At 54.7% G+C, this 23060-nt stretch overlaps 2 protein-coding genes across 4 annotated transcripts in view; one reads left to right on the top strand and one right to left on the bottom strand.

Annotated features, from left to right (window-relative positions):
- GRID1 (glutamate ionotropic receptor delta type subunit 1) overlaps positions 1-12925 on the bottom strand; it is a 686787-nt gene extending 673862 nt beyond the window's left edge. Inside the window, exons 1-2 of one of the 3 annotated variants that reach the window (XM_059397943.1) lie at positions 12643-12924; positions 10351-10506 (exon numbers count right to left, since the gene is read on the bottom strand). In XM_059397943.1, coding sequence (XP_059253926.1) covers positions 10351-10506; positions 12643-12721 — 235 coding nt within the window. In that variant the 5' untranslated portion in view covers positions 12722-12924. Of the gene's footprint in view, positions 1-10350; positions 10507-12642 lie in introns of all 3 variants that reach the window. The other 2 variants (XM_059397942.1, XM_059397944.1) reach the window with 2 other exon arrangements.
- A 1659-nt stretch (positions 12926-14584) lies between these two features.
- Positions 14585-23060, top strand: part of LOC132016440 (protein SPT2 homolog) — a 40414-nt gene continuing 31938 nt past the window's right edge. Inside the window, exon 1 of the mRNA XM_059397688.1 lies at positions 14585-14778. Coding sequence (XP_059253671.1) covers positions 14585-14778 — 194 coding nt within the window. The remainder of the gene's footprint in view (positions 14779-23060) is intronic.

Genomic DNA, 23060 nt, shown 5'->3' on the forward strand with positions numbered 1-23060 from the left:
ATCCACTGGAGTGATCTCCAAGGGGCCCAGGGACAGGACCCCGTATCGGCATCCAGGAACGTCCCCCAGGAGATAGGGGGAAATAATATTTGTTGAACATTCCCCATGAATGTCCCTATCTTAAAGCTGAGGTTATAACAGGGTACAAAAGAAATCAAGTCCCTCCCCACAGCCCAGCATCTCCAGGAGACAGCCCCAAACACAGGACAGTGGGGGCATGTGGCAGAGCCTGCCTCCTCAGGGCTCTAGGAGTGCCCCCAGGGATGCCTCATCTAAACCAAGACCTGCAGGAAATCCAGGAGGGGGTCAAAGATGGTTGGGACTAGAGAGGTTCCAGGCAGCAGCTGGAGCCACTGGCTCTCTCCACAGATCATGCTCAGGCAGTGTGGGGTCTGCAAAACACACAGACACACACACACACACTCACACACTCACTTGTGCATGCATCCTTATAAGCACACATACCTGCACGCACACACACATGCACACATCTGCATATACACATGTGTATGTGTTCGCACTCACCCACACATGCACACACACTTGCATACACACACACACACACCCCTTGCACACGCACGTGCATACACAGGGCCGGGGGGCTCTGCCTAGATTCCATGCGATGCCCGAGGACCTCATCGGCACTGCCTTCCACCCAAAGCATGGCCTCTGGGCCTGCCTGTTTCTGGAGGAACACTGGCTGGAGGCTCCCTATGCAGCCCCAGCTCAGCGCTGTGAACCACGCAGTGCCATAGGCCAGCCCTTGGGAGCCTTCATCAGGCAAACAGGAGAAGCCCCGAGCCAGCCCTGAGCTGAGGCTCCAGCTGGGGGCTCAGTGACAGGGAGAGACGTACCCTCAGGCTGGCAGCCTACAGGCCGCAGGGGTGGCCCACAGGATTGTTTGGACCACAAGAGCCCTGGGGAGAGGCAAGTGAGGGCAGGTGCCCTGGGAGCCAACGGGGACTGAGAAGCAGCAGCATTTGATGTCGCAGCCATGACAAGGAAGGCGACAGAACCTAGCTCTTAGCTAAGTCAGAGTCACCTCGGCTCCTGGCACCAGCCCCTAAATGGACACCGCCAAGACAAACACAAGGAGCCCAGACCAGGGCCTAGAAAATGGCCCTCCCTCTCTTGCCGTGCTTCTGGGCCCTCAAACGAAAGGACAGAAGAAAGCCTTTTGCCCCAGCCCAGGAGCACAGGCGAGGCAAAACCACAAGACTGAGCAGGAAGAGCTCATGGGAAGGAGACAGCCTGGCAGGCCAGACCAGGCCAAGGCCAGGCCTGCAGGGGCTCGGGCCATGTGGGGTCAGCAAACGGACTGGCTAAGCCAGAAGCTTCAGCCACTTGGGAACAGGGATGATGTTCCAGCCAGCAAGGCCCACGTCTCTGCCCTGACATGGGGGTTGGTAGCACCCAGGTAGGCCCAAAAACCAAGGGGTCCCATGTACCCTTGGCAGGAGTCCAAGAGGACAGAACAAATGGTGGGCAGGACACAGGGAAAACAAACTCCTACTGAGTATCCAGTGTGCACCCCCCACAAGCTTAACCCCAGCACAAGGCTGAGCACACCTCTGCTCGGCACTCCACGGGCCACGGCTGGCCAAAAGCCTCCTTCCTGCCAGGCACACATCACCCCTCTAGACCTAGCAACACAATGCCAAGGAAGCCCCACTTCACAGATGTTGAAACGGAGGCTCAGAGAGGGCAAGTGACCTTTCAAGACCACACAGCTGATCAGTCACAGAGCTGGGGTCTGGACCTGGACCTGCCTGACCCCTTTCCACCCACACAGAGCAAGCAGGCTGGGCCAGGCAGGCTGGGTTCTGGCTGCTCTGTGCGCTCGGAACAGCGAGGCTATAGCTAAATACAATCACGTGTGACGAAAGTCCGCAGGCTCCCCAAGCTCCGGCCCACATAGATGGCTCCAGCTAGCCTCCACGGGGGCCGTGTGGTCAACACCAATCTATTTCCCTGCCCTTCTGGGACACCCAGAAAGGCCAGACTGAACCTCAAGAGCTGCAGGAAGTGGAAAGGATCCAAAAGCCCCTTGGAACCACTCAGGTTGCCAACAGAACCATCCCTACCTCTCTGCTTGGGCGTTTCCTCAACTGACCCTCAAGCTGTCTTCTCTGTTGTCATTCCCATCTGTCAGTTCAGGACACTGAAGTAACCTGCCCGGCATCAAACCGCAGAGCGGGGACAAGAGCCTCGGTCCATGAGTGAAAGCACAAGGCTCCTTCTGCCCCCACCTTGGCTTCTGGGCAGCACATCCATTCCCGTGTGGAGGAGAAGGAGTGCCAGGCTGAGCACTGGCCAGAAACAGGCTCAGGGGCAGTGCGTCTGGCTGCCACAGCCTGCGACCAGCGAAGGACTGGGGTGCAGGAGACATCACTGGCCAGGGTCTGACTGCAGGAGGGGGTGCAGCCTGGGCTGAGGACCACCCTGGGGACCCGGTGGGCAGCGCCTGGCTTCACCCCCTGGGAGCCTGACTCGCCCACAGCATGGACCCAGAAACAAATAGAAACGGGCCATCTAATCACCACCCAGCTACCCTGCCTGTGCTTCAGGCCCAGAAGGGAGAATCATGGGTCTTTCTCTTCCCAACCCATGGCCATTGGCCAGAAAACTGAGTGTGCATAGATTGGAAGGAACGTCTTTAGAGAACCCAGGTGATGGGATACTGGGCACAGACCCAGCTGCCTTCCTCGGTCCCATGCCTGTCAGAAAGACCAGATCCCAGAGAAAGGGGCTGTCACAGGTCAGCCAATGCCAGCGATGAGTCTCTGCCCTAGCCCAAAGCTGTAGCAAGAGAGAGCCGCTGCCGTGGGGGAAGACGGGGTGAAGGGGACCTGGGACAGAGGCAGGGGGATTCTGTGAGAGGAAGAGCACCATGGGGAGTGCTGCCGAACCCACGAGCAGCACTGATTGCTGAAGTCCAGCTGTAGGGGCTCCCTGGGGTGGGCCCAGCAATGACCATCTTCACCTCACCACTTAGGAAGCAGTTAACCCAAGTCTTCTGAGGCTGTGCCTATCCCATCCATAGCTTACAGAGGACAAGGTTGATAGACACAAGACTGGCTCTCTTTTCAGAGTCCAGTAGGGGCTGGGAACCCAGGGTTCCTGACTTCCCCCATACACAGCAAAGCCCAGAGCTTTCCAGAACAGAGGGACAAGTTAATGAGTGGTTAGAGGTGAAGTAATGGGAGCTACAGCTTTGGCCCAACCAGGATCCAGTACCCAAAAGTGTTCTGGGCTTTTTGTTTCTTTGTTGCTGCTTTAAGAAGTCAGCAAGGAAATGAGAGGACTGTTTTGACGTGAATAAGTATTTCTGTCATTCACCAAATATTTCTAGTTGTCCCTCCTTTGGGTACATGGTAGGACTGTGCTTCTTGGATCGCTTAAGACTAGCTGGAACCACATGACTGGTTTTGGCCAATAAGCTGTAGCCAGAAGTGACACGTGTCCCCTCAAGACTGAGACCCCCAGAGCTCTCTTTCAGTGTGGCACAGCAACTGGCAATATTCAAGCTGAGTGGCCACTGTGAGCCAAACTCCATAGTGACCAATGATGGACATGCAACATGAGCAGGAGATAAATTTTTGTGATGTTAAACCACTGAAATGTTGGGATTATTTGTTACTACAGCATAACCTAGCCTTCCTAGCTGATACAAGGGAACTACAGAACAAAACCAGGAGGCAGGGACCTGGATAGCCATGTCTGAAAAAAGACTCCCATCCAGGCATCAGACTGGACTCTAGGTGGTTTAGAAATAAGCAATACAGACTAAATGTTCCAAGTTTTTAGGTGACAGCATGTTCTAGTAGCAAAAAGACCAGGTAAAGAAGGAAGACAGCTACTAGAAGGAACAAAGCAAGGGGATTTTTGACCTCACAACTACGAGAATTTGGAAAGAATCTATCTGCCCTTATCTCTGGGTGCCAGGGATGGTCTTGACTATCCTCCACAGGAAACCTAGAAAAATGGCCCCAACATGCTGCTCCAGATAGGAAGGTTGTCAAAGTCCCCAGGTCACCAGGAAAGGGAATGGCAGCAGCTTGGAGGGAGCAGGAGGACAGGTGTCTTGCGAGGACCCATGGGCCTCCGACCCACACACCTGACAGAAGTGCCCATCTATTCATTGCCCATTAAGTCCAACCTCCCAATCTGGGGGGTTAAAGCCATGGCCGCAGGGATACTAAAAGGAAGCCTCTAGAACCCCAAACATGCAGAAATGGGTGCAGCAGGACTATAGTCTATAAAGCGAGGGTGTATGTGTGTGTGTGCGTGCACATGTTTGCACACCCAAGAGTGAGCCCAGAATGAAGGAGAGCGCTGGAGCCTGGGAACCCAGCTGAGGGAGGAGGGCAGCCACTCCTTTATTTATGGCTCACAGGCTAGTGAGCAATCCAGAGGGGAGACTAGATGGTTCCCTGCACCCAGCCTCCTTCTAGGGAGGGGTGAACCCAGCCTGCAGCCACAGTCATCTTCCAGCACGAAACCTTGCCAGCAGCAGCCCCCATGGGGCCAGGAAGAGGGCCATGCAGCAGCCGAGAAGGATGGACTCTGCTAAGGTCCCAGCTGGGGCTCTAGGTGGGCACAGCAGATGATGCGAGGAGGGGGGAGGGTCTGGAGAATCTGCGCAGACAGAAAAGGAAGTACAGGTGGTGGCAGGTGCATGGGCCTTACAGACTGGCTTTGCAAAAAGCCTATTCCTCTGGGAACGTCCTCGGGCACCAGCAGTTTTCAGGCCCAGGGAAGGACGCCAATGCCTCACTGAAGAGCACGGGTAAGTCTGAGGAGGCCTGCAGGCTCACAGAGCAAGCTTGGGAGACATGGACACACGGCCATAAGACCCACGTGTCTCCAGTGGGTCTGGCAAAGATGAGGCGAGTCCACGCAGTCCACAGGAGAGCAGACCGCCGTGCAGGAGATGGGGAAGAGGGGACAATGTGCGCTGGCAGTGACAGACACTGACAGGTGTGCCAATGCACCTGCGAGGATGCCTGCATCCTAATCGCTGCAACTTTGATCATGTTAGGCTTTGTGTCGGAGAATTAAGGCTGCTGAGGGAATTAAGGTTGCTCATCAGCTAACTGTAAAGTAGAGAAGTTATCCCGGATTGTCCAGGTGGGCCCAGTGACATTACAACGGCCCTGCAGAGAAGGACAAGAGTCAGAGGCGGAGAAGGAGATGGGAGGACAGAGGTGAGATCGGGGTGACGCCCTGAGAGGGACCCCATCCACCAACCCGGCAGAAGACAGAGGAAACGGTCCAGGAGCTGCGAAGGGTAGGAAGCCCCTGGAAACTGAAAAGGCAAGAGAATGCATCCTCTCCTAGAGCCCTCAGAAGGAATCGGCACTGCTGACACCTGGATTTTAGTCCAGGGAGACCTGTATCAGGCTTCTGACCTGCAGAATTGTGAGATGATAAATCTCTGTTTCCAACCATCTAAATTTGTGGCAAATTTTTTTCAGCTCCCAGGGAAAATTAATACAGCCGAGTGGATGGGAAGGATGGCATGGGCCTACAGGCATCTTTTCAATGTCACTAACATCACATCAGGAGAACCAACAGAGCCCCTCCTGGACAGAAGGGAATCTCCCAGCAGGTATAAAAGATTTGGCCTCACTGGCCACAGCCTTCTGAATGGAAGCCAAGGAAGATTCCAGAGGCATCAAAGCTCCAGTGGAGACCTTCTAGCAGAATGCTCAGATATCAGCAGGCACATGAGGGGCAGGGTGACCCCAGGAGGGACCATCAGATGGGCACCAACAAGCTCACTGTGTTTTATTTTCATTTGACTTTACTCTCTCATTGTTTTAGTCTACAAACACCAAGCTATACTTTACCCTGTCTTCCTAAAACACTTTTGTGCTTATTGTAACTAAAAGGAATATTGCCTTACATATGTTTCTTTTTCCTTCCTCTTCCCTAAACTGTTATCTTTCCACTCTATGACAGATATGTCTACAGGATAACCAATATCCCAAGTCTTTTACTTACAGTACAAGATAACACTGTGAACAGAGAAGACTCCTATTCGGCTGGCTCTTTTATGCATTTACACATTTTATATAATCTTCCCCTTCAGCAAACACTTTAGAACAATATGAATTTTTTTTTATTTGACAAATTAGTATTTCTCCTAGTACCCAGAAGGAAAATTGTCACTTACTGTTAAGATGGACTTTGCCAACTAAATCCAAGACACAACATTTTAAATACCACTCCCGTGTCGGCACTTGCTAACTTTAAATCCTCATCAAATGCATTTTATTAAATGCAACCCATTCTTTTACATCAACTGACCAAGTGCCTCCAAAGGTGGTTGGTCAGGAACTTGTACAAAATCATCCTGAAGAAACTGAATTGAAGCAGAGCCTCTTATTCTCTTCAGTGACACTTCAGCATATCTCAGCATATAAATGATTCCATTTAAAAAATAATAAATTGTCTTGAATATCATAAAATACATGCAGTCGCTAAGAGTAGTGTTTACACATACTTTGCAACAATTTCAGAAAAAGCCAGTATGATGTTAAATGAAAAAAAAAGAAAGAACGAAAGAAAAGACACGCTATCCAGCTGAACAGAATGGGAGCTCTCAGCACTTACAAAATATACAAAATACAGTGAGTGAAAAAAAGACTAGAAGGAACTAACTGAAATTCTGAACGATTTCTCTTCTGCCTCGTGATGCTTTTCTGTACCTTCCATATTTTATATAATTAGTATGCACAGTCCTTTCCTTTTCTACATCTTTTAATTGATTCATGCTCACTGTAGCGATGCATTTCTTTTATAATGGGGGGTGGGCACGTTTAGCAAAATGCTGAAAATGAAAAGGTCAGTGAGAGTCTGCTCTCAAGGAATTCGCCAGTTTAAGAAATGATGCCGCTGAAAATATCACTAGCCTCAGAGAAGCTGAGATGGATTCACAGTTGGGTCAAGGGACAAAGAGGAAATTCATGTTTACTGAACACCTACCACAGGCCTTCTGCAGACAATTTACACATGTCTCATCTCATTTAATCCTCACGAGAACCCCACCTGCCCAGTACTATGTTTGGTCCCTTTTAACAGATAGGTGAACAGAAGTTCAAAGCGGAGCCAGGACGCCCCCCTGGAACCACACTACACATGAGGCAAGACGAATGTGAACCTGGTTGCTTGGACTCCAGCAACCCAGCTTTTGTCCCTGTATGGTCCTGCCACTTGGGCCAAAGTGGGAACGGCATCACCTCAATCCCAAACCCCCTGGGGATCCATGGGGAGCTTGTCCAGTCCACAATGGAGACTGAACCCCAGTGTGCCTTTGTCCTCCATCTATACCTGCTCTTCACCAAGAAGTCCTTTCCTTTCCCACCCAAACTTACTACCCACGGCCAGTTGCAATGACTGTCCAAGCCCAGGGGAGAGAGAAGATACCCACCAACAGGATGGACAGCATCCCACAGCATCCCAGAAGGAAGGAGAGAGCTGAATATCTGCCCAGCTGAGCCCCAGGCTAGGGAGAAGGAGCCTCTGAGCACTGCTCTCCTCCATGCTCTCACCGCTCCATGAGGCCCTGGAGGGGCTGGTTGCTACTGTCCCTTGTAGATATCCAAGGGCCATGCAAGGTCACGGGACAACCATGTGGATTTCTGCCCACGAGGCTCATCAGTTGAAAGCACATACCAGCCTTAACCAGCACACACACTCTGAGCAGCAGGCAGCCCAGCAACATTTTGTCAGGATCCTTCTACCTGGATGGCATCAGATGTCCCTTAGTCACCAGAATCCAACTCCCTACTTCTGGATGGGTACACACACTCCCTCTCACACCCTCTGAGAACTGTCAGCCTGCCATCCCTGGAGCCTGAGACATTTTTCCAATCATAAAAATAGAGAAACTGAGACCCAGAAAAGCAAGCTGTCAACCAGAAAAGACCTCTGGATGGAGCCCTGTGTCTCCAGAACACAGGTGCACTGGGACCTGAAGGTTGAATGGCCCACAGGTGCATTTCATTTGACTTGTACTGTATTGTTTAAATTGCTTGATTAGTTGACAACAGTTAGAAATCAGGTTTTACATTAAAGTGCAGATTTGGGGCTCCTCTCAAAAAAAAAAAAAAAAATGCACATCTATAACATTAGGATTTTAATTCCCAAATGGAAAAATCGTCTAAAGCTATGTAGCAGCTGCTCCTTTTAACAGCATTGACCTCTCCAGACCCCACGCTCCAGGCCCTGCAGAGACCAGCTGCCCCGTTGGCCGATGTGTTACCTGCCTGAGACTGTAACCCTGGGCAAGAGCATTATCTTCACTCTCTGGGGACCTGCTGATGGGGGCGCGGGGTGGGAGGGGGAAGTGGCCGGGGTTGGGCATCATGAATGAGCATGGAGTACTCCACAGGGCAGAGGGGAAGTCAAAGGACCCAAGGTATGTCAACAGGGGAAGTGGAAGAGCGGAAACGCAGGTGGAAAACACAGGCAGGATCTCCACCACGATGTGAGCCCCTGAGAGCAAGAAACGCATGTGTCCACCTGTGTCCTCAACTCCCAAGCACAAAGAATGACTGACCACAGAGCCAAATGATGGAAACAGTGTCAAGGGAGCAGAAGGCACTGTAAAAATTGTGACATGTAAGAGGATAAGTCTGTGTCACCCCCCTGATTCCCAACCCAGGTGGTATTATTCCTGCCTAAGGAGGACCCCACTCTCCATGGCTGGAGCCCACACCAAGCACCCGCAAGGAGGTGGGAGGTGGGGGCACACAGAAAAAAAGTTCTGGGGTGGGTCATGTGGGGGCAGGGATCAGACACCAAAGGACAGGGATTCCCCATACCTCAGTGGATATCGGACAACGGACTCTGCCAAGGCTAGAAGTAGCAAACCCCATGATAGGCAACACCAGCCTCACCCCTCTAGCAGCTATTCCAAAAACACACTCAGAACTCCAGGTCTGTACTCCTGCCCCAAGACATCCTTGGGCCTTCAGAGCTCACAGTTGGGCCTTCCCCTCCTCTGCTGCATCCAAGAAGACTCCCAAAGACCTCCTTCTAGCACAAAGTTCTCCCCAGAAAAAGCTTTGACCTTCTGGACACAGAGCAGAGTCTTCACTGAAACATCCTACCCTTGCAGGTACCCAGGAGCCCAGCAGCCAGCATATAACCCAAAGGCAGCAGAAGGGCTCTGCACTCGGTGGTTAGGGAAATGGGGGTGGGAGATGGAGGAGATGAGATGAGACCTAGAACCCTGAACCAGCCCACTTCCTCCCAATATCCACTGTCCTGTCAGTCCCTCCTGGGAGGAATCCCTGCATCCCCACCAGCTAGGCCCCCTACCCTCAAACTCTGGGGCAAGGGCCTCTGAGTCAACCCAGGAATGCGGGGAGCAAGGCAGAGGAGAGGAAAAGGTACCTGGGCTAGGCAGATGCCCGGAGTGTGGAAAGAGCCCTAAGCCCTGACCAGGAAGGCGGCTGGCAGTATGCGGGAGGAACTCGGGTTCCAGAACCCAGCCTCGAGCCAGGTGACACGGAAGAGGAAGAGAGACAAGGGGGAAAAGAAGCTGCCGATGCAGCGAACGACCGCGCTGCGCACCTGTTGCCCCCGCCGGTGGGTCCGACCGATCCGACCAGAGCGGAGGCGGAGGCGGCGGCTGGCGCAGCCTCGGACTAGGATTCCCCCGAAGCCGGACTGGCCCAGCTCTTCTCCTTTCCTGGTCAAACAGCGCCCACCTCCGGCTCAGGCGACAGCGCCTCTGCCCGCGGCAGGGACAGCGAGAGAGAAACCAGCTCCTCCAAGCCGGGAGGAGGAGTACGGCACAGACACGCGGGGCGGAGGCACTGACTGGCCGCGGGGCGCGAAATGCCGAGCGTATCGGGTTGCGCTGTGAAGAGGGGAGACCCCAGGCTCGCGCGCCAGGCACTTCTCGCTTGGGGATGAGGAGGGCCCCGGACCTTCGAGGTCAGCAGAGGTGCACCGACGCAGGTACCGGCACGCAGACACGCCCACCCACAAACACTGGAGAAACAAAGACGGCCCTGAACCACACATGCCTGCGCGGGCAGCGCGGGGCGCACACAGGCACCCACCGAGCTAGAAGAGAACCGCTCCAGCCCGCGACACGCCCCGCAAGGAGCCTAGCTCGCGGCGCTCATAAGCTCTCCGCTCCAGCTCCCCGGCGCAGAGCACTCCCGGCGCCACCGCTTGGTGGGTCGGAGAGGACGCGTGCACCATGCGTGGCACCACGGCTGCCCGGGCGCACAGGGGGCTCCGGGCGGCCGAACCCGTCGCAACTCCGTGGGTCTCCACGCTGCCTGGCAGACGGCTGCCCTGTTAGCCTTGGGCGCCGCAGCCGCTCACCTTCCTGCACCGCCTGGAACGGGTTGTTGGCCTCGATGACCTTGATGGAGTAGGTGATCTTCTCGCTCTGCAGGATGTCATCGTTGAGGCTCAGGTCGGATACGGCGAGCTGGAACACCCTGTCGTCCTTGGCCGCGTTCTCCTCGAAGATGGCACCTGGAGGAGATGAGGGGTCAAGACCTGGCCGAAAGAGGAGCGCTCCCTCCCCACCCCACCCCCACCCTGGTCTTGGCCCTCAGGTCTTGGTGTTGGCAGGTTAGCTGGTTGTCTGGTGGGAGTTTCAGACCGGGGTTTTAGCTTCACAGGCTAGTTTACGGCTTTCTTAGATCAACCAAAACAGGAATGTGTTCCCCACACACAGCGCACTTGTGCACACAGTTGATGTGAGTTACACATGAACATTGCACATGCTGCCAGGTCACACACGTTGTCTTGCAACCAAGCTACCTCATGTTCGGGTCATACCAACACACAACGAACTGAGCCAAGCTGGGTGGCCTCAGGCAGCACCCAAATGCCCTGATACCGCCCCATAAATCCCATCGCAGGAACCAGAAAGTTCCCCCTGCAGGGCGATGTCCCCATCCCCAATCCCAGAATGTAATTATGACTTCCTTCTGCTCTAAGAGTCCCCCTTTGAGAGAAGCTGATCACGCAGGTCCCAGTGAGTTTGCTGCACCTGCCGGCAGGTCAGTCCCAGCCTGGCTCCCTGAGCATCACCTCCTGCTCTCCATCCTCCAGCTTCTTCTTCCTGTGTGTATGTGCTGGAGAGGAAACTGGACCCTAGACCCCTTGCCGTCAGACCCAGCAGTGCTGAGGAGCTCATAGGATACCGCTCCTGAAAGGGCCTTCTAGAACCGCGAACATCTCCAGGGAAGCCTCCCGCTGGCCCTTTAGGCGCCTTAGCACGGCCTCGGCCGACTCTGCGCTTCCAGCGGAGATCGGTCCGATTCGCCAGAGCCTGGCCCTGCAGCCTGGGCAACTCAGGAGTCCTCCCCCACCCTCGCCAGGCCCCGAGGGTCCCCACGGTCCCAGGGCTGGGCCCGATGATCCCCGGAGCTCAGGACCGGGCAGGAGGAGGAAGGACCCGGTTCCACGTTACACCCAGAGCCGCAATGCTGACCGCAAGACCCGAGCCCCCCTCCCCCCGAGTGGGAAGCAGGTTTGGCGCCCGGCCCCGGCGGGGGTGAGGGGGGGGTGCAGCTCACCAAGCCCAGGCCCAGTCCCTCACCACCCCTCCCCAGCCCCAACCCACCCCACCCCCCATGCCCCGCCTGTCCCATCATCCCTGCCTTCTTACACCTCCCAACCCCCAGTTTCTCTGTGCTAACTGGTCTTTCCCAACTTCCGGAAAGGCGACTGCAGAGGGGCTCCCCCAAAGCTACCGCTCTCAGGCCCCCCAACCCGGCCTAACTTCCTGGGATTCCTCCCCTGTTGCCACTAACTCCCACACACTTCCCCTCCGGGCGCCCCCTCCTCCTTTCCAATATCTCATCTTCTCTCCCGGTTCTCTTCCTCCATCCATCTCTTCCCGCTCAGCGCGCACACACACTCCTCCCCACCCCCCACCGCCCACGCTTCTTCCCCCGGCTCCCACCACCTGGACCGTCTGCCGGCCCCCAAGACTTGGACCACGGGAAACTCTGGGACTGTCCAAGATTGGGCTGCAGTCGCCACAACCAGATACACAAACACCCACACATATACCGAGAGATACACAAACACACCGGGGAAACAGGCAGACACTATGTCCACTCTAACAGGCTGACAGTCGTGCACGCACCAACACAGGCTCAGATGGACACACACATCCCAACGCCCTCTCGCAGTGACACCAACACGGTTCCAGGCGCACACACAGTAATACACGCTGACAACACCCACCTACCCACATTCACACACGGTTCCGGTCGGGCCTCTTTGATCCTGCCCTGCCAACTTGGCGAGACCCAGGGCTGTGTCCGCCCCCTACCCACCGCTGCTCGGAGCACGCCGACGGCCCAGCCGGGGGCGCGGGTCTGGACGCGCGTCCGGCCCCGGGTTCCCTGCAGTCGCGGCCCTAAGTGTCGGCAAAGGCCGCAGGGATTGGAGCCCCAGGGAGCGGCGAAGAGCCCGCGGGAACGCGGCGCGGCCCATGCACAGCTCCTCCGCGGGGCGGCGCGGCGCGGCCCTTCGGGGGAGCACCGCCCGCCGAGCCCCTCGGCCCGGGGAACCGCCAAGTTTGGACGCCGCGCACCCCCCACGCCGCTGGGGCCCCCGCCCAGCCTCGGCCCGACCGCCCGCCGCGCTCACCGATGTGGATGATGGAGTCGGCCCGCACCGACACGCACTGGCATATCCAGGGGAGAAGCCACAGCGTCAGCGCTTCCATGTCCCCCGGGCGCGCGGCTCATCCGCCCGGGCCCGGGGCGAGGCCGAGGGCAGCGCGGAGCGGGGAGGCGCCGGTCCGGGTGCAGTCCCGGGCCGCTCCCCGGGAGAGCCGAGCCCGCCCGTGCGTCTTCTCCCGCGCGCCCGCCCCTGCGCCCTGCGCCCGCCCCAGCCCAGCCCAGCCCAGCCCAGCGCGGTCGGGCTCCCGCTCCGGCTCCGGTGGCGGCTGCGGCGGCGCTGGCAGCCCGAGCGGAGGCCGGTGAGGCGGGGGCGGCCCGCGGCGGCGGCGGCGGCGCTTCCCGCGGCTCGGGCGGCTTCGGAGGCGGCGGAGGCGGTGACGGCGGCGGCCGGGCAGGCACGGCGGCTCCGGGCTGGCTGTGTGTCTGAGCTCCAGCGAGGAGCGAACTGCGGAGGACGCCCCCTCCCCTCCCCCTCCCCCTCGGCTCCGCTCCCCCTCCCCTCCCTGCCCGCCTCCCTCCCCTCCGCCCTCCTCTCGGCCACGTGACTGCGGAGCCTCAGCCTCGCCGCGCGGCGCTTGCCCGCTCGCGGCTCGGAGGGGGCGCCCGGTGCTCCGCGCTCCGGGTCCGGGGGACACTCGGGGGCCGGCATGGCAGCGGGGACCAGCCGAATCGGCGGCGCGCAGAGACTTGGCGGCCCTGGGTCTTGTTCTCCGGGGGCGGGAGGATGGAGAAGGTTCGGCCACCGACTGCCCTCGGGGGATCCCGGAGCGCCCGCCGAGCGTCTCGGGCCATGCACCCAGCCTCGGGCAGAGAGCCCCTAGCTGAGCCTCACTGGGGGTAGCCGAGAGAGAGACGGAGCGGGACGCTGAGCCAGAAGCCGGGATGCAAGGGGAGCCAAAGGGGACCGGACGCGGCCGAGCGTCACGGAGCAGAACCTGGGCCGCGACTCGAACCCTAGCTAGCCGTGCGAACCTCGTTAGGCGCCCATCCCCCGCGCTCAGCCCGGAGTCGGGCAGGAGGCTCGGACTCTGAAGCCTAATTCATGGCCGGAAACCGGCGCAGCCGTGACCGCGGCGCCTGGACGTGAGGAGCCTTCCAAGCGGCCGGCGTACTCAGACTCCCACTCTGCACGGAGCTTTCACGCGCGAGCCCGGGCGGAGAGCCCGCTCCTGGCGGCCAGCGCCGAACCGAGGTCTCTCCGCCGCCTGGCGAATGCCTCCGGCCGGCCACCACCAGATGCAGCTTTAACCAGTCGGCTCAAGCCTGGGAGGAGGTGGCAAGCCGGACGCGCAGCTCCCGCACCCCCAAGTCCCAGACGGACTGGGATCCACGAGGCATACTCAAGATTTCGGGGACGCAGCTGAGCCTTCCGGGACCCCGATTCCGCGGAAGCTCGGTCTGGGCGCGCCTGGCAGAGCCTCGTGTAAGGGGCCTCTCTAGAAAACCTGGGAACATCCCTTGGCTGTAGTCCGCCCGCGGAAAGGTTCCTGCCATTCCTTGCGCTGGGCTTGAGGGACTTGGAAAGGCTTAGCAACAGACCTTGCCTGGAACCTCCTGCGCAGTGGGAGAAGTGGACACCTAAACAGATGATTAGAAGATGTGGCGAGGACCCTGAATGAGCCATGCATGCACTTGGCCAAGCATGGGAGGAAGAGCCAGGGATGGCTTCCTGGAGGAGGTGACAGTTCTAAAAGCTTAGTGGGGTTACCAAGGGAGAAGGAACAGAGGCCTTCAGGCATTTGATGCTGGTTATCCAGCCAAGGCAGGAAGATAAAGAATTTAGTGTGTGTGTGCATGTGTGTTTGTGTCTCAAGCTGCCAACCACGGAGGAGTCATTGACAAATGTTACTTTGGAAAGGTGGGGGAGGTGGCTGTGCAGAGAGGGCCAAGTACAAGCCTGGAGAGCAATGAGGCAACCCTTGCAGTGGCTGATGGGGCTGACTCAGCTGGGGGTGGGGAGCAGCCTGGTGGAGAGGAGAAGCTGGATTGGAGAACAAGCAGGGAACCACTTGAGCAGGCAAGGTGGCTTCCAGGAGGAGGGGGCCTCTGGGCAAGGAGAGAAGAATGACTATGCCCGCAGGAGACTGGGCTTGGGAGCTGGGTATAGTGCCCATATAAATGCACTTCCTCAAGAAAATTTATCTTTAGGGCCTTGAGTCATAAAATATGCCTCCCAGTCTCTCCAACACCCCTCCCCATCCTCATTCTCTCAAAATCCCACCATTCATTGACCAAAAAGTTATAGAAAGAGAAACAAAGGGTAGATTTTTTTTTTTTTTATGTAACAATTTGGTTCCTATGGGACTGCCTCTACCTTGTAAAGATAGTGGGTGTGATCTCCAATAGGGGCTCAAATCTGAGGTCAAGAGTCATAGGGTCCGGGATCACCAAACTCACTTGTTTGGGCCTCTGCAGTGTGTTGGTAAAATATGTCATGTTTCTAACTTAGAAGTTTTCTTGATGTATGTTGTGCTAAGGCAGAGCTAGCATGATTGCAGCAGGACAATCCTCAAGACCCCCCCCCCCCAAATATTAAGAAAACAACCTACCAACCCATACAGTTTTGGTTTTTGTTTTTGTTTTTGTTTTTTAGATTGTGTTTACTTATTTATTTGACAGAGAGAGACACAGTGAGAGAGGGAACACATGCAGGGGGAGAGGGAGAAGCAGGCTTCCTGCTGAGCAGGGAGCCTGATGCAGGGCTCAATCCCAGGACCCTGGGATTAGGACCTGAGCCAAAGGCAGACGCTTAACGACTGAGCCACCCAAGCACCCCCAACTCATAGAGTTTGAAGAGACTTCTACTAGTTTGCAGTTTGGATGATGATAAGGTCCCTCTGGTTTGGGACCTGAGGGTTGTGACTCCAGTTGGAATCCCCTGGAAGCTGTTGGCCCTGGGCAATATCCCCTCCTGTCCTAGGTATTCCCTTCCCCTATACTTCCCACAGCATGGGTTCCTTCACCATCCCTGATGCTCGTCTTCTGGTGCTCAAACTCCTACACTACCAAGCCAGCTTTCACAGCCAGACTAGAATGGCCTGGGTTGCGCTTGCCTGGCCACAAGGGGTATTCTGCATAGGTCACATTTCTCCTGGAGCTGGGAGGCAGACCCAGAGATCACTTGTCCCTGTGCACACCCACCTCTAGGCAAGACTTTTAATCTTCTCTGCCACCCGAAGTTGGGATTGTCGGGTTCCAGGAACACTGGCTATTATGGGGCTATATCAGGCTCATCAAACTCTTAATTACTTATTGATCCCTACCAGCCCAGTCCCGTTAAACCCTGATAACCTCTGGAACTGCAAAAGCTGCCTCCCCCAAACGAGGCTCCTGGGGAAGCAACTTTACCTCATGAGCAAGTTCACCCCTACTGTGACAACTTGGCTGAAGAAGATAGATTGGCAAACTTGGGTCATATGACGCATACCCATTTCACAGAGGGGAAAACAGGCTCAGTGAGAGGAGTAACTGACTCACCCAAGGCACCAGGCCAGTTGCTGGCAGACCCAGGACTCAGTCTTTTTGGTTTGCTCCTAACTACACAAGGATATGTTCACAGATATTAAAACTGAGTCCAAAAAAAAAAATCCTTTTGCACAGAGTTCAGCCAGTAGAGGTGACTGCTTTTACTAAAAAGGTCTCTTGCTATACTGATTCTAACTACATTTCTTTAGCATTTGCCACATGTGGGCACTGTGCCTGGCACCCTACATCTTACCTATGAGGTAGCACTCCCACTTTTGCATGCAAGGAAATAAAGAAGGATGCAAAAGTTTAATGCTGAAGCTACAGATGACATGTCAAGGCAAAGAGAAAGGCCACAGTGATCCACTAGGAAGCCATAGTCATCGTAACTTAAAGCTTTGGCATTCCAGAAAAGCAGACCTCTCCCTTCTCAGCTACCTTCTTTCTCACCCCAGCTAAAAACTGTACAAAGGAAGGGCCAGCTGGAATCCTGACCCTCCCAGGTGCCTCTCCCTGGCACAATCCCTAAGAAGCTGCCTGTTTTGTGTGGGTCCACCACTCCCCAACCCCCGCAGAGGTGCCCTTGCCCAATCAGGTTTCCTTCTAGAGAGCCCCCAGATGGCATGGGATGCTGTACCCTGAAAAACTGCCTTCCACTCTCCCTCCAGCATGGAGCCCACCTGGGGTTTCAAAGACAGTTCAGCCTAGGCCCTCCCAGAAGCTTACTGCTGGCAAGAAAGACCAAGGCCCGGCCATTCTCTGCAGGCTTTGGCACAGAAGACAAGGTCTCCCAAGTACACTAGGAGGAGGCCAACCCAAGTCCTGAGGTCATCTCCCCGGGGTGGGGCCAGCCAGCATCTTAAAGGACCAGGCTTAGACCCCTGCAGCCTGAGTTCCAGGCTGGGCCCTACCCGTGCACTCCAGGAAACCCACTCTCTGTCAGGATTCTGAGCTCAGAAATCCTCACTGCCCCCTGGCCTCTCTTAATCCACTGGGTTTTTCTTTTTTAAAAAAACACCCTGGGTGCCTGGGTGGCTCAGTGTGTTAAGCCTCTGCTTTCGGCTCAGGTCATGATCTGAAGGTCCTGGGTCCAAGCCCTACATCAGGCCCTCTGCTCAGCGGGGAGCCTGCTTCCCCCTCTCTCTCTGCCTACTTGTGATCTCTGTCTGTCAAGTAAATAAATGTTTAAAAATCTTTAAAAAAAAAAAACCTTTATTTATTGCTTATCCCCCCCTTCCCTCCGTTGTGCCTTTGCCCCCCCCCCATTATGTATCAATTGTCCATCTCTCCTGTGTCTTCCTTGCCTCTTCTTGCCTACCTCTCTCATTTCATTTTCACTATTTTTCAGCTGGCATTTATTTTATTTGATCTCCTTTTATATTACCATATTTTTTATTTAATTTTACTCTTGGGTAGCCTCATGGGTTTTTACTTTCAATTTCCCAAGCTGGCAATCTTTTGCATCTCTCATTTTATTATCTGAGCCTTCTATGCATTTGGTCTGTGGTTTTCCTGAGGTAGAGGGTGGGGGAGTGCAGCCACCAAGCAGGACCCACTGGTGTGCCCCCAGACTCCCCCATACTCAGCTGCTGCACCTTCTCCAGGTACTGTCACTGCCCCACTGCCGATGGCACGGTGCAGGTGCCCGTGGCTGGCAGCTGGCGTAGGGGAGGTCTTCACTTGCTGGAGCCCTGCCCCGTGAGGAAGAAGAAAACCATACACAGTATGTCCTCCCCTTATTTTTGCAGGGTAATGACCCCTCTTTATCCCCATTATACAGTCAGGAAACTGGGGCCCAGATGAGTGTGCTCAGTCTACCTAAAATCAAGGTAGTCCAAAGAGTTACCTGTGTAAAAAGTTGCTTCTTTTAAAAGAAAAAAACTGGACCACAGAGGTCTGGTCCCTGGACCCAGGCTCTCCAAGCAGGGTAGGGTAGCAGAACCAAACACCAGCTCAGGCCCATGTGGGACTCTCAGACTGACACCCAGGGATCCCCTTGGCCCCTTGAGGCCAGCAGGGTCCATCCTTTCCTTAGGCCCCTCAGAAGCTCAGACAAGGCAAGGCAAAATCTGCACCAAGGCATTACCTCCTGCCAAGGGAGAGCAAAGGGAAGGAAGGCAGACTCCCAGGAAGGATCCCTGTGACCTGTCACGTCAGTCCCAGGCCTTGGGGCAGCCTGACGCCCAAGCTCCTCCCAAGCACTGGTCCCCCAGGTGTGCGTCCACAGCCCAGATCTAGGAGCTTCCTCAGAGGAGGCTTAGGGCCTCTGGGGCTCTAGACCCACCCCACTTTCTACATCTTGCCTATGGGTGCTCTGTCCACTGCGTGTGAGGAAAGCATTCTGCAGCTGAGAGTCTAAGTGTGAAAACCACCAGCCAGGGAGTCTCTCCCTGAGCACAAAGCCCCTGCCATGTTGCTGTTGGAATCCCTGCTTCCCAGCTCCGAGGCCTGGGGAGGCATTCCCCTTCTTTCCCCAGGCCCTGAGCCCTGGTTCTTCTGTATTTGGGGGAGCTCCTGATTCCTCAGGTGGGACCAAGCAGCATGGAAGAACCCCCTGGCCTGTCTGTCCATCCCGCGAGTCAAGCTCATCCTTTCATCAGCCACTGTCCAGGGTTCCAGATCCAGAATATGGAGATGCACAGATGCCCCTCACCCCTCCCGTCACTGCTCAGGGCTCCTCCTGCCGCTGTCCTCTGCTACAGTGAGCTCCATGGAGGTGGGGCTGAGACCATGAGCTGAGTTAAGGAAAAAGGTACACATTTCAAGCAGAGAGAACAGCAAGAGGGAAAGAGTAGAGGAAGAAGCATATAAGAAATGCAGAGGGGAGAGGAACATGAAGGAGGAGATGGTGGATTGTCACAGTGGCCCTGATGGGAGACACTAAGGCCAGCCTCACTTGTTCCCAGACACATCTCTGTAGAGCAGCACCCTGGGGTGACTCCATGGCCAGAAATGTGCCAACTACTGTGTCTTCAGTGGACATCCTGGGGAAGCCAGAAGGCCACTGATCTGCAGTGGAGAGTCAGGACTGAGGGGTGAGTGAGGCCCTTGTCTCCCTGGCTGCCAGGGAGCTCACAGGAAGTTCTTCAATCCTGGCTCTGCAAAGGACACGCTGTGTCAGTCATATGTCCTCTTGAGGGATAGGGCTGCAGGTGTTCACAGATGTGAGGCTCCCTAGACCCCTGTCCTGGCCTGTTCCGCATCTGCGATGGGGTCCCCAAGTATCAACCTACACCCAGGTTGGGAGACTGGGAGCTACACAGCGAAGGCCCCAGCCACTTTGTTAAATGAATATGAGAGGCCCACCCTCATCCCACCTCATCCCATCCTAAGCCAGGTACAGCCCAGCAGTTCCCACCCACCTGGGCCTGCTGTCTTTCAGAGCTGGGACCCCCATTTTTCCCTGGGGAGCAGGGATTAGGGAAAATGCATCTGCCTGGAGCCCTGGTTCATCTGGCAGATAAGCCCTTCCCCCAACCCAGGCATCCTGCTAGAAACAACCCCTAGCAGATCAGATCACCCTGCTAATGGACACACCTATTTCCACGAGGAGGTTTTCTGGCCTGTAAACCTCTTCTTTTATCCAGAGATGAAATGAAATTGTGATTGATTTTTTCCTAGTCTGGTTGTCATGATGCATTTAGCACCCTGTAAATCCGAAGGATGAAGGTGCTACCTCCCAGGGATGTTCCTGGGGACTTGGCTTGGAGCAGGGGCTGCCCAGTATGACTCTGGATGAGACAGGGAGATGGCCCGGGTCCTGGATCCACTGCTAATGTGCTGTGCCACCTTGGGCAAGGTCCCTAACTTCCCAGAGACTCATCTAGAAAATAGAGAGCCCCAGGGTTTGGGTGGGGAAACAAGAGAGGGAGTAGGAGGGTGCAGAAGCCCCAGGGGGAGGCTCCCAGAGGAAGAAGGGAGAATGCATGTGTCTATGTGTCTAACACTTGCCACATTCCAGGCCTTGGCACAACACCACCACACAGAGGGGCGCCCACCATGCAAGAAGGAGAGGCAGGTAGAGATGGGGACAAGGATCTGCAGATCAGAGGCCCTCCGGTCTATGCCTCCTGGGTGCTCTTTAAATGTCTCCAGGATCAGGACAGGTGGATGGTAAAAGAGGGGGAAGGAGAAGCTGCCTTAAGAGATGAGAACAGCCCTTGAGGTCAGAGGGGCAGGGCAGGGCTCAATCACAGAGAGGCCCAGTCCTTCTGCTTATGTTGGTGATCATCACCAGACTTTGTGAGAACGTGCTTCTCATCCCCAATCTACAGATGAGATCACTGAGGCTCAGAGCAGTAAAGTGACTGGACAGTGAATGAATGGATGTGATAGGCTGAAAAGGTATCCACATTCTAATCCTCAGAATCTGCAAATGTGACCTTCTTTGGAAAAAGTGTCTTTGCAGGTCTGATTAAGTTAAGGACTCAAGGGGAGGAGATTGTCCTGGATTGTCTGGGTGGACACTAACTGCCATCACAAGAGTCTTTATAAGAGAGAGACAGAGGAAGACACAGACTGAAGAGCGACAAGTAGGGAGAGCTAGGGCAGGCCAGCAAGGCAGCCAGCGGGATCGAGCAGCCGTCACTGGGGCAGCCACAGACCGTCACTGCACTGCCTGTTCTCTGAGCTGCCCTCGTGGGAAGGGGCCCACAAACCAAAGGTCAGGGATGGAAGTCGGGGGGGAGAGGCCTCAGGGGCCCAGCTGCTGCTGCCTCACTCTGTTCTCGCATCCCCTGCAGCAATCCACCCCACCCTAGTTCTTACAACATAAAGAGCCCTTTTCTTCTCTATGCAAAGCTTGTTTTAGTGTCTGGTTTGACTTAGAAAATGCCAGAACACACGGAGAAGAACAGTACAGTCACTCGAAACACCACCTCTGTGTTCTTCTGTACCTTCCTTCAGCTAGGGGCAGGGGTGTGACTCCTCCTGACCTAGGTGACACTGGCTGGAGCTCAGCTCCTGGGTAATAAAAACGCCTCCGGAGGAGAAAGATTTTGCTCTCCCCGCCCCCCACCCCCCAACCTGGAATGTGGATGGGAGATCCAGAACACAGGCTGCCATCTTCTGATCTTAAGAAGCCACGTGTGGGACTGACAGCCCACCCCAGGAGGGCAGAGCCATCAGATTAAAATAGTAGACTTTCCCAGCTTCCGACACCTGAGACAGTTAAGCTTTCCACCACTTGAGCTACTGCAGTAAAGTTTCCAGTTATTCGTAACACAAATCATTACTGATACCGCGAACCAAACATAGCCATTGTTGACATCATGGTATTTTTCCCTGTGCTTTTTTCTATTCAGATTTTTTTTTTTTTTTAAATAAAAGCAGACAAAAGTACCACTATTGGAAATCTTAATTTTTGCTTAGTTTACCTTGTTTATATTTGTATTCTCAGTATCTAGAACAATATCTGGCGTGTCTGGATATTCAATAAATGTTAGTTAAATCCATGAATTAATGAGTGAACAAACATTCTAATATGAGCACTTCCCCCTAACATGCAACTTTTTTCTGAAAACATGATTTTTTTAAAAGAATGTATTCATTTACTTGACAGAGAGAGAGAGAGAGGGAGAGGTTAAGCAGGGGGATGGGCAGGGAGACAGAGAGGGAGAAGAAGCAGTCTCCCTACAGAATAAGGAGCCCAATGTGGGGCTCCATCCCAGGACCCTGGGATCATGACCTGAGCTGAAGGCAGATGCTTAACTGACTGAGCCACCCAGACACCTGAAAACATGATTTTTAATGGCTGATTGCAGTTCTATTTCACAGATCTTTCATACTTTATTTAACCAGTCACTTGCAGTTGGACATTTTTTCCCACTTTTACCATTATAAACATTGCAACTGTAAAAATACTTATACAGATATATCCAGCTTTTATGCAATTATTTTTTAGGATAAATGCCTAGAAAGGTTATGCATAATTTAAATCTCTTAATATGTATTTCCAAAATTGCCCTCAAAACCCATTTTTAAAAACCAACTTACATTTCCATGAACAATTCATGAAAATGTTTCTCTGTACCTTCACAACACTAGGCATTGTTAATTTCTAATGTTTTGCTCATTTGGCAAGTGAAAAGTTGTGTCTTTTCTGTGTGAAAAATCATCTTAATGAGCGTTTCCTGATCACTGGATTCACTGAGTGTTCTTTGCCAGTTTGTGGCTCTTCGAAAGGTCTTTTCCTGTCCCAGGTTCCTAAAGAAGGTGAACTGTTAGAGGTGTGTGACCATAGATGGTGGGAGAAGGGGTCCCCTCCACCAGTGTTCAAGTCCCCTCAGGAATTATGGAGAAAGGCAGCCAAGGGCTAGACCCCTGGAATCCTTGAGACTCCAGAATGGGAGCCATTCACCAACACCTTCCTTTACTCATGCCAGACCACTCCTGTGGTTCACTACTAAGGCCTGTGGCGGGGCAGACAGGAGTCCTGGTGTGAGGTCCTGAGCCTGGCACAGTCAGGGACAGGACTGCTGTTGGGGGCTGGCAGGGGCCAAGGGAATCTGATGCCAGGCCCTGAGAGACTTAGGAGGCTGCTAAGATCTTCTGAGAAGCATAAGCTGGGTTAGAAGATGGGCAGAGGAGCATTCCAGGAAGCACAAGCAAAGACGCTGTGCAGGTTCAAGAGTGGCCTGTGCTGATGTCCAGATCAGCACTCTCTTGGGGACCACACAGCCAGCCACAGACTGAAGCAGAAGCCAATGTATACAGGCCACACTCTCCCTGGCCACACTCTCCCTTGATTGGTCACACTTGCCAGATAACTCTGGGCCTGATGCCCACCCATCTACTCCCTAAGGAAAGCCATGGTGGAGGTTAAAACATCTCCTGCCCATTTCTCTGGACCGGGCCTGGGCCAACCCCTGCGACGCTGCGCGGTTATTCCCATTCCACAGATGGGAGATGGTCCACGGG

The sequence above is a fragment of the Mustela nigripes genome, chromosome 4 (assembly GCF_022355385.1).
Source record: "Mustela nigripes isolate SB6536 chromosome 4, MUSNIG.SB6536, whole genome shotgun sequence".
Classification (NCBI taxonomy): Eukaryota; Metazoa; Chordata; class Mammalia; order Carnivora; family Mustelidae; genus Mustela; species Mustela nigripes.